Consider the following 12015-nt stretch of genomic DNA (forward strand, 5'->3'; position numbering starts at 1 on the left):
CCTTCAACACGAACTTTCCGAATATATATAAAACGCTTCAAAGTGAAATATTTCGATTTTTTAATCCCGCTCTGGGTATTGAATTTTAAAGCACATATGTTCACTAAAACAAGCTTATTCTGTAAGTAAGAAAAATCTAAAGAAAATGGATTTTTCGGAGAATGTCTTTAAGTAAAATAAAAATAAATGCTTCGTATGTAGCACGTTATATCATTTTTTCCTATTGAAAAAATCTTTTGCACTGAGTGTTATGAAAGAGATTTTAAAGATCTAGTTATATTTATTGTAAATATCATATACGAATTTATTGTGTATGTATTTACCTTTTAATCCACACATTAAGCATGCTAAACTATTTCTGTCGTATTAATTAAAATTTCATACCTATTGCTTAAATTTTTTTATAATTATATTAAAATAAACGATGTGCGTACGTGCATGTTATATATTTATTTAATTCACGTTGTCCTCTATTAATATTATTCATATTTATTTATGGATTGCAGGCTTTTGTACAGTAACTTGGACTTTATTCAAGAAGAACAATTGTTGGTGAAAATAATTTTGAGTACAAATTATAAATGTCAATTTTTAAATGAATTTGATACCAATACATCTTATGATAACAGGTTAGATTTATTAATAAATAAATTTTATTATGTTTTCAGCTTTTGATTTTAAAATAATAGTTTTTAATTAATTTAAAGAATCTTTCTTGTTTCGTTTGTCAGATTACTTATTTTATAAATCAGTTTTCTTTATCGCATTTTGTAGATTTATATTATTTACAGGATATGCGAGAAGTGTCTGACGTTGAATTGTAACATACATCAGCATTTTCAGGATTATGCTGTAGCGAATGCAAGTCCTACTGCATCAGAAATGGCTGACTCTGGTTTGGAGACAGATTCAATAAGTCCACACGATAATATGACATCAGAGAATTCGAGCACAAACTTGGAGATGCCACAAGCAGCAGAATATGCTTCTGCTAATGATGACGATGATTTGAATCGAATATGTGCTGAGCAAATATGCAACAAAAACGATCATAAGACACTTTCGTTATATAATGATCACTGCAAGTCACTTAACAATAGCAATTATCATGAAAAGAACACAATCCAATCAGTGTCGAATGATCATAATATAACATACTCATCTCTAGAAATGGATCATCAGCTCGCAGAGGGATCGGAAAACATTCAGGAGACGAAGCTAAATGCCGAAGAGATTTTTCAGTACGAAAGTCGCATGTTAAATGAACCATTCTATGAATCGGATTGTGGCAGCGATGAAAACGAATTTTTTGAATTTATCGAGCCCATTTCTTCGGTGAATGATAAAGAAACTTCCACAAAGTGTAAATTAGAATGGAAAACACAGTCTGATACGGAGGACTCGAAAAACATAATAGCTGAAACAAGTGGAGAATCCGATCACTCTCGTTTGACCAATGCGATTACTCATAACAATTCTTCCACAAGTGGTTATTACTTTATCGATGCATCTACTTTGAATGACGAGGTGGACATTGTGTCTATTAATATAACAAAGAATCAATATGGCAATGATAATACATCATCATATTTAACATTTTCCTCAAATTATACGGATTGTATGGTGAACAAATTAGCTAATGCCGTGGAAGAACAATCGTGTAAGTTTACACCACTTAAGACATCGTCTTTACACACTGGTCATGAACGAGTGGCAGAATTCGAACGAGAATTGAAACTCACCGAGTATTTGAAACCATTTCCAGAATTGCGTAAAATAAAACGAGTAGATTCTGCATCAGAAGAAAAGATAGAGGCGAATAAGCCGATAGAGAAAGAGTCATTGGTCGTAGAGATCAAAGAGGCAGACAGTGGGGAGAGTGCACATCCTTCCCCGTGTCCTGATAACAACACGAAGTTAAATAATCAAGAAGAGAAAATAGAAACGGTAAATAATGAACACGAAACAACAGGAAATGAAAATGAGAAAGACATGAGTGCCACTGAAGACAGGCGACCATCGCTTATTAGAAGGAATACGTTCGAGCTTGATTCTACCGATGAGAAATTATCTGTTTTGAGACAAGAATATGAACGCATGCAAGGTAGCCTTGTTTTTCAAAGCGCCATTCCACAATACTCTGGACACCGTGTAGACGGAGACTCCATTTGCAACATATCTTCTGATTCTGTAGTTCCTTCGATTACTGAATCATCGATTACGATGTTTACACCTGATGTACAAATCGCCATTAATACTCAGCATTCGATGTCATATTTATTAGACAGTCGTGAGTACAAGATTAATCAAACGCAAACACAAGCCAATTATTTACGATCCAATCTCAGTAAGTCTTGCGCGAGTTATCCAGTTATCAAAAGTGCCAGTGACAAATCTATCATAGATTGTAACATGGACTCGGATGTATCGAATCATTGTAGTAATAGCTTGCCAATTATCTTAGACTCTATCTTAGAGAAAGATGATCGAACAGAGTCTGTAAAGAGAAATAAACGAGATGAAGCTACTCCGATCATTTCTGGTGGTGTTAGCACCTCGGATTATTCGAAACCTTCCGATAGTCCTACAGTGCGACGCAAAACAGAATCCACACCGATTGTATCGGGTGGCTCTGTGATCATGAACAAACCTGAAATCAAAATTAAGTCCTCTAGAATGTCTTCCTCTATGACTACCTGGATAGTTGACATGAGTGATTGTAATAACGAAGAATCCAAATATCAAAACAATTCACGAAGTATGTCACAAAGCTTTTCCACTTCTGAAAGAAAACTCAAACAAAAATCGAGTAATCGTGAAAAACACGGTAGTTTAGGTTTTTTTGTCAACTTAAAAGATGTGAACGATGATGAACTCAATAAACGTGATCACTCACTTGAAAGGAAGGAACATGATAGTAACAGCAAACCTTATTGTGAATTTTATGTAGATATCTCTGACAAAAATAATAGTGGCAAAATCAAGTCATTCGAGAAACAAGATGCAGGTGCGAAAAACAATATTTGTAACGAAAGTGAGAAGAAAAACATCTTTTCAATGTTTATCAATTTGAATGATTCGCGCAAGACTGGAGATGCTGTAGTTATGGCTCCAACGCATAGACGAAGCTTTTCGACAATACCTAATAAGTTAACGGATACTAAGACGGATGATAGTAATTCTAGAGATAACAATAGCGTAGGAGATAACCAGTTGCCGCAAGAACAAAAGAAAGAAAAAACGAAGCCTAGTGTCTTTATGTTTATAGAATCCGATTCTCCTGTGATGAGAAGACGGACGCTGTCTACTTCGCGACCAACACTTAAGCGGCATTCGTGGAATGTTGATAAAATGCTATCGACAAATAATGGCTGCGTAGCAAAAGAGCTTATGTTTAGAAAAGAACACAAACGTGCACACAGTATATCGATGGATAGTCGCGGCATTACAAAACAATCTCAAGCTAAGACAAGTTCGTCTAGCCATTCGCTAAGCGATGCTTACAATCATAAAAGTTTTAAGAAACTACAAGAGAACAACTCAAACAATATGGACACATCGTCCGAGGATGTATTCGAATTTGACATAAAGGACACTCCACCAAATTCTCATGTTGAGGTCGCAAATGAACAACTGCGCGTGAATCATCATGCATTCAAAGATATAATTCCCGGTCAAATGGAGAATTTGGAAACCAATGAGATGAAAGCGTATGAGGATGATCTTTCGGAGATTTCCGCTTGGGAAAAGACTTGTACAGAGAGCACAGAAGGTCACACTCGTAAAAGTGAAACATTTGATATCAGCAGTGGCAGCGGACCTTCCCCAGATAATGATAATCATTATTACGAATTTACTGATTTACTAAAGTCAAGTGTTAATGATAGATCACAACTAGTTGCTACAGGAAATAGCAGTAAGATATCGGAAACTCGCAAATCATTGAGTGAAACTATAAAAAAAATCGAGTGCGAATTGAAGGAGCCAGAATATAACGATGCAGATCACACGTACGATTGCCGTTTGTTGAAGAAAACTGAGAAGTTACCTAGTCATAATTTAAACAATTTACATTCAGATTCTGATAAAACAAATACTTCCAGTTTCGTACGTCTGTCGGATTTGGATAAAACGCCGACGACTAATCATGCATCGGATATGCTGACAATGAAGAATGATAGAAGCACGTATCGTATGAGCAATAGTATTCCGGAAACATCGTGGATAGAGAGCAAATTGGCGATAACGAGGAATAGTGAATTAATTAAACCAGTCTCTAAAAAGCTCGTTTCCGTTATGAGCACGTCGCTTCCATCCAAACAGAAGTCTCCATTGGAAGATCTAACCGGTGATTGCGAAGCCGAAGGGATTATTTCCGAATCTGATCTTAGCAGCATGCAAAGCAGTATGGGACGTTCTGGAGCGGGTATGTGTATCGTTTAGAATTTGTGAACTTGAATCGATATAAACAGTAGCATAACAAAAATAATAAAACTTTAATCCTTAAATGACACATATAATGAGATACATATAGTAGAACATCATTCGTGTCCATATGTTTTTCAATTGATCTCTTTTCTATTCCTGCACTAGCCTACACTAGAATTCTCTTTCTTGCTTTCGATAAGTATCAGACGTATACCTATCTCATTTTAAATTCCAAAAGTGTACACTAGTTCAGTCACAGAAAACAGACCTAATAATTTTCTTTTTCTGATTAATTGAAAAATTACTTTCTGCAGAAAGTAATTTTTATAATTTTTCGAAATTTTTTTTCCAATATCTACATAGCAGAATAATTTAATAGAGATCTTAAAGAACATATTGGGTATGGGAAAAAGTTCATGGCGATTTTTTAATAAAATTAAAGTGTTTTTCTTAGAGTATTGAAATCAATTTATTTAAACCAAATATGCTCCATTATTTTCTATAATATTTTGCCATTTTTGAGGCAGAGCCATAATTCCATCGCGATAGAACTTCTGTGGTTTCTGATCGAAAAACTGCTTCAAGTGATTTTCACAGGCCTCTTTTGAAGCTAGCTTTACATTATTATTAAGAGAGTTCTGCAGAGATCTAAACAAATGATAGTCTGCTATATCAGGACTATACGGATGCATTAAAACTTCCCAGCCAAGCTCTCGCAATTTTAGCCGAGTCATCAAAGTTGTGTATGGTCGAGCATTGTCGTGATAGAAGACATCTCTCCTATTGATTAATTCTGACCGCTTCCTCTCAATTGCTTGTTGTAATCTCTGCAGTTGTTCACAGTAGAGTTCGGAATTGTTTGATTGGACGATAACAGCTCATAGTGAACGATTTTCTTCCAGTCCCACTCCACACACACAACATCACCTTCTTCCTCAATCCAGGTTTTGCGATTGCTTGCACCTTCTCTCCTTTCTTTATCCACGATCTTTTTCTAGTTGGATTGTCGTAGGTGATCCATTTTTCATCACCAGTTATCATTCTCTTCAGAAGTGGCTCAATTTCATTCCGTTTCAGTAGCGTATCACAAATGTTAATTCGGTCCATCATGTTCCTAACACTCAACTCGTGAGGAACCCAAACATCGAGCTTCTTTTTGAATCCAGCTTTGTGTAAATGATTTAAAACTGTTTTGTGGTCGATGCCTAGTTCCCTGGCAATCTCCACAGTGCTCACATGTTTATCACGCTCGAATTTTACCATGATTTCATCGGACTTTTCAGTGATTGGTCGACCGGAGCGAAGTTCATCTTTCACATCGAAATTTCCAGCATGAAAACGAGCGAACTATTTCCGTGCTGCTGATTTTGATAGAGTATCTTCACCGTAAATAGCGCAAATTTTTTCACAAGCCTGTGCAGTATTCTTGCCTTTATCGTAGTGATACTGCAAAATGTAGTGAATTTTTTCCTTATTTATTTCCATTTTCAAAATAAAATAACTTTTGATCCACTTCACCGATTTCAATCTTTTTCGGCTCAAAACAAAGGTTAAAATGTCACTTTTTAAACGCACGTCTAGTGTTGCCGATGCGATTAATAGTTGCCGACTGCTGAGCATTTAATGCCATCTAGCGGGAAAAACGCCACGAATTTTTTCCCATACCCAATATGTAAATTTTAAGATAATTTTTCGAGCATTTTAAGAATCTCAAAATTAGGTCTGACACAAATGACTCATGTGTGCCGATTATTGAAAATATGTGTGCCATTTGATCATAGACAGAGCATTCCAGATCTATCGCACCACTTGCTAATGGCAGATTCCTGAAGTCATTTTGAAAGTTATACCAAAATATCGAAGCTATAATAGTTTTTGAATTATAAGCATTTAAAATTAGTGAATTATATCACCTAAAGTTCGCAGTTTTAGGTGTGATTAGCATTTTGTTCCACACAGTATAATGCAAAAATGACATTCACACCTAAATGCGGAAACTGCGGTGCGGGACACCCTGTATAATTTAATAAATCAATTTTTTCATCTCTTTTTTATAATGTGACAAAATCTTTCAATTTCAACATTGGAAAGCTGCGACTATATTTAAAACTGACAAAATAATATTTTCTTTGAAAAAAAAAATTGCTGATTACAGAGGGTAGCACGGAAGAGACTGAAACATCAAGCATAGCTGCTGCAAAACCATACAATAGATTAGGTGAGGACTTATTAAGGATGTTTTTGGAAGAAATCAATCCTGATGTTACAATAGATATAGCTGGCCGGCATATAAGAGCACATAAATGTATATTAAGTTCTCGTTGCCAATATTTTGCTGCAATTTTAAGTGGTGGATGGATCGAAAGTGCGGGCAATGTTATTTCTCTACAAGGGTAAGCATTTAGACATAAACATATAGCATTTTTTGAAAGATTGTATAAACTGCAATAAAGAGTTGTTATTTATACTAATATAATTATAAGAAACGTAGTTTTTTTTATCATTTATAAACTTGATTACATATTAAGGTCACAAAAAAACAACTTGTACTGTGCTCTTCTTTTTGTTAATTTTATTTATATATTTCATACTCGATATGTTTAATATTTAAAAAATATATTGTCATAACACATTTTATTATTGGATATAATTACATGAATGTATTTTTGTATGAATTATTTTAACATTATGAATCTATTGATATTTCTTTTATTAATATTTAATATTTCTTTATACTTCTTAATATTCTTAATATTTCTTTTATTTTAGGTATTCTTATAATGCAGTTCATTTTGCATTATGTCATATCTACAGTGGAGAAAGTAATATACCGGATTCTATAAGTATTGTTGAACTAGCTACATTAGCGGATATGTTATGTTTAGAAGGTCTTAAAGAAGTTATAGGATATACACTTAAGCTGAAATATTGTCATCTGTTTCATAAAGTAGGTATATAAATTTTAAAAAATGTTTCTGTCTCAATAAAGAAATTAATAACAATATGTGATGCAATATAAAATATGCAGTTGATGATTGATTATAATTGGAAACTTAATAATAATCTATTTAATATTCCAAGAAAATTCGTATATCTACTTTCATTGATTTATTTGATCTTTAACATATACATCTTATATATATGTTACTTTTTAGCCTTGCCAAATATGTGCCATTGGAGTATTGGAATGTATGCCATTGGCAGCAGCATACGGTCTGGATGAAGTATATCGAAAATCACTTAGGTGGATTACAAAGTACTTTGTACGAATATGGCCATGCAAAGCATTCGCGACTCTTCCAAGAGAACTTATGGAAAAATGTTATCATCAGCATATAGTGCATATGGTATGCATGTAAAATTTTAATAACATTAATGATAGTGTAAATATGTGTATGAATGATGTTGAATAATTTGTTCAATAAGAAATTGTTAATATGCTGATGACATTATCAATGTCATTGATCAATGACATTAATCAATGGATTACGACATGGCGACATAATTCGCAAATTCTTTGGCACCTTTGAAGAAAATACTCGTGAAAGCCTCAAAAATATTATCAAATTGTTAATATTTTTTTTAGTACATTGATTTAAAAATTATAAAGTTTCATGTGCAGTTTCAGTGTAGATAAATTTTCAATGTTTTATTAATTGTAAATCTATTTTTACTTGTATAATTATAGTCTACCGACAATGTGCTTCAAACTATGATGGATTGCGATAAACTATTAGCAACCTTACCGACTGTACGATGGACAGAGCCAGTATTTCGGATGGTATCGAATCTGTTAGAGACATCAGTAAAATTTCTGTCGGAAAATTTCGCAGGTGTTTTAGGAAATGATAATTTTCAATCACTTGGTCGCGAGCTAACATGGAACATCAGCCGTTTAGAAGATCATTTTATAGCAGCTGTTGAACAGTTGCCACCCGAACAAGCATGCAAAAGTTATTCGAAATTGAATAAAATGTTACTCACGTCACAGACAGATGATTTTCAATGTAAAATCAAGTGGGGACCGCTCTTCATTGATTTTCTGCACAAGCTTCAAAGCCGTGTGGAAAAATGTTTAGTGCGTGATGCCGCACGTGCTGCAAGAACCATCACATGGTTGAAAATGGACCTGGAACTTCGCAGGAGAATACAAGAGCTAGCGTGTCTCGTAATCTTGCCTCATGAAACCTCAAAGCCTCTATCTAGACATCCAAATTTTTTAAAAGTAAATATCTTCTTTAAGAAAAAAATCTTAAGAGCTTACAGGATTTAAGGATCAAACAGATCACACTTTTGTATAGAATATTTTCGAGAATATATATAATAATTTTAACATTAATATAATTAAATTAACTTAATATTGTTGCTTTCATATATCCTTGCATTATTTTTTCTATAAAATCATATTTCATGTATCAAAGGATTCTCGTGCACCGCCAAATCGTTCAACCATAAGTCGTAGCTTGGATTTGAAACGTGTAAAAATGGCAATTTCGGAACATAATGACAAAACCTTAAAGCAAACGTCATCAGCCAAGCAAACTAAGAAAATTTTATGTAAACCAAAAACAGATCCGCTTGAGCGTAAAATGCAGGAAGATAAACAGGTTTTCTGTGAAACCATCAGGCCAAAATCGTGGCCTAATAAAATAGAGGTATATGTTTGAAATTTTTAATATTTAAAATTATAACTTCTTTCACAGCTTTACATATTATAATATTATTACTGAGAAGAATATATACTGAGAAGAATCATTATTTACTGAAATTTTTCCAATATACTTTTATAATTAAAATTCAAATTTTTAAAATTCAAATTGGAAAAAATTATTAGTATTAACACACACACATAATATTTTTTATTACAAAATAATCCCAATTATAATTAAGTTGATCATTAAAAATCGAACTATAATAAAATTGTCAATATAAATTTACAGGTAAAATCAAGATATTTAGACCCAAGAAATAAACCTGTCCCAAAGGAGAATATTTCCATACATCATGATAAAATTGTGCAACAAAGACGTAAAATTATGATTTCATCGTCTGATTCATCACGCACTTCCAGCCCTGCGATGAAGCGTGCGACAGATAAAAAACCACTGTCCAAGATGAAGTTACCAGTTAAAAAAAATATAAAAGCTTTTTCATCAGACAGCTTAACGGAGACAAACATGAGCCAAACTGGCAATAAGGATTTGATTAGTAAAAGCTGCGCTATCACTAGACCTGAATCACCTTCTTTAAAACAAAAAAGCACTGAAATAGGTTTATCGATCGATTCTTTGGAGACCAAGAATAAACCGATCATTGTCAAAAAGAAAGTTAATAAGATGGATACATCTATGTCCACTGACAGTCTTATGACTGAGATAACGACAACTCCAAAGTCTAATGTGTCCAACAAATTGTCGCCTACTTTAGTAAAAGTGAACAAAACACAAACTTATGAAAGGTAAGATGGAATTTAACTTATCAAATTTCTGCGATTTCGATTTGAAAGATTGATTTGCTATAATTCTATGTGATTTTGAATTACATAATATATTTTAAAAATATATAAAATGAAGATTCCTTAATATTAAAAAATTGAAATAACAATAAACAAAATTTAAATACTATTTTTTCACTTTGTGTATCAATTTTCGCATCCAACTCCTAGATGTCCTTTTTTTATTCTATTTTTTTATAATTATTTAATTTTTTTTATTTCTCTATATTAATAATCAGATTTGTTAATCTGTAAATGGCAGAATGAAAAAAAGCTTGCCACCAACACAACAGAGGAGTCCATTGACGATCACTAAAAGACTTCCGAGGTCGTTGGAAAATTCTACTGCCGCCAGTCGCAGTAGAGCTGCTGCTATCAGCAGCACGTATCACGGTTCACCGAGTTTACGCAGAAGTTTATTAGATGCTGCAAGGACACCGGATGTTCCCAATAAACCGGTGAATACAGTAGCTCCTTTCAGGACACGACAGATAAATATTCCTCCCATTACGAAGAGAGAAAAAAAAGAAACTCAAAATCCGCAGAGCTCTGATAGTCCTAGCAAAAAATCCCCAAAATCTAACATTAACAGTAAAATGAGCAAGTCAGTTATCGCCGGCAAAAGAATTATCAGTGGTAAAACTGATGACAAGATTAAAAAGTGTCACAATATGGAGACGCAAAGGCAACCTACAGTAGGTTCAAGATCTGGCACATTCCTCAAAGATGAACCAACGATACTTAAGAAAGGGGACATTAAATCATCGCAAATTAATATTTAATGCTATTAATGATTGGAGAATTATATCGGATAGGATGCATTGTCGATACGATATTTATTTTAATCTGTTAATAATATTACACTTTTATTAATTAACAATTTTTTAATTATAATGATATTGATATTTTAAAATTTCCAATGCATATTATATTTATATATATAGAAATTGGTACAAATATTATATAATTGTCTTTAAGAAAGCCTTAAAATTATTATTATTAAATATGTTTTGAAATTACTTTTATGTATTAATATATTTTATATATAATTCCACATTATATATTTAATAAAAAAAGACTTATCGACAATGTATTGTATGTGTAATAAACCGTGATTAATAGAGGATTGTCGCTAGTAACTGCGAACGTGATAATTTCAACAGAGGAATCGTATTATTACAAGTATATGTATAACACAGAGGGATGTAATTTGAAACAGCATTGTTAAAAAAATACATTTGAGCTGCATTTATTAAGTTAAATAGAAAATAATTACATATACTACGATTATATACAGAGTATTTCAAAAATAAGATAGGAGCCACATTGAGAGGCATAGAATGGATTAAGGGGAACAAAAAAGTCATATCATTTTGAGATATTCACTATAGTTTTCGAATTAAAGAAGGAAACATCTAAACCAATGTGTGGTAAAGCCGCATTAGCATAGATTCGCACGGCCGTCACCGCTGTTGAATGAGATGTTCCCCTTGATCTACGCCCCTCATGTGACTCCTATCCTATTTTTTAGACACTCTGTATATCTATATATACAGGAAAGTGTCCTGTAAGTTTTGCCAAGCGTTTTTGTGAGATAGAGCGGACTAAACTGAGTCGAAAAGTCCTCTACCATTTTGCAATTTTCACAATAGTTAACAAGATATTATTAAAAATTGCCGAATATTGATCTTCAATAATTTTTTACTCAAATACTATCAACTTTATAGAAAAACTGCAAGAGAGACAAAAATTATTTATTTTCTTTTCACAGACCTCTAAAAATTTTTTTCAGAATATTTTGTTAACTTTTTAATACTGCATTTTTTATTTTTACATGAGAAAATACGATATTAAAAAATCCTCAGAACTTTATGAGAAATAAACAATTTTTATCTTTTGTTGTTTTTCTGTTAAGTTGATAGTATTTGAGTAAAAAATTATTGAAAACCAATATTCAGCGATTTTTAGTAATTAGTATCTCGTTAAGTATAGCGGAAATTGCAAAATCGTAGAAAACTTTTCGACTCAGTTTAGTCCGCTCTATCTACACAAAAGTGCTTGGTAAAAACTTGCAATATATATATATACATACA

At 32.8% G+C, this 12015-nt stretch overlaps 1 protein-coding gene across 1 annotated transcript in view; it reads left to right on the forward strand.

The window, feature by feature from the left end:
* LOC105624998 overlaps positions 1–10704 on the forward strand; it is a 13048-nt gene extending 2344 nt beyond the window's left edge. Inside the window, exons 3-11 of the mRNA XM_012206340.1 lie at positions 507–660; positions 802–4426; positions 6584–6821; positions 7198–7375; positions 7584–7775; positions 8117–8653; positions 8850–9083; positions 9369–9886; positions 10185–10704. Coding sequence (XP_012061730.1) covers positions 507–660; positions 802–4426; positions 6584–6821; positions 7198–7375; positions 7584–7775; positions 8117–8653; positions 8850–9083; positions 9369–9886; positions 10185–10704 — 6196 coding nt within the window. The remainder of the gene's footprint in view (positions 1–506; positions 661–801; positions 4427–6583; positions 6822–7197; positions 7376–7583; positions 7776–8116; positions 8654–8849; positions 9084–9368; positions 9887–10184) is intronic.
* Positions 10705–12015: the final 1311 nt, after the last annotated feature.

This window comes from Atta cephalotes, assembly GCF_000143395.1.
Source record: "Atta cephalotes unplaced genomic scaffold scaffold00101, whole genome shotgun sequence".
Taxonomy (NCBI): domain Eukaryota; kingdom Metazoa; phylum Arthropoda; class Insecta; order Hymenoptera; family Formicidae; genus Atta; species Atta cephalotes.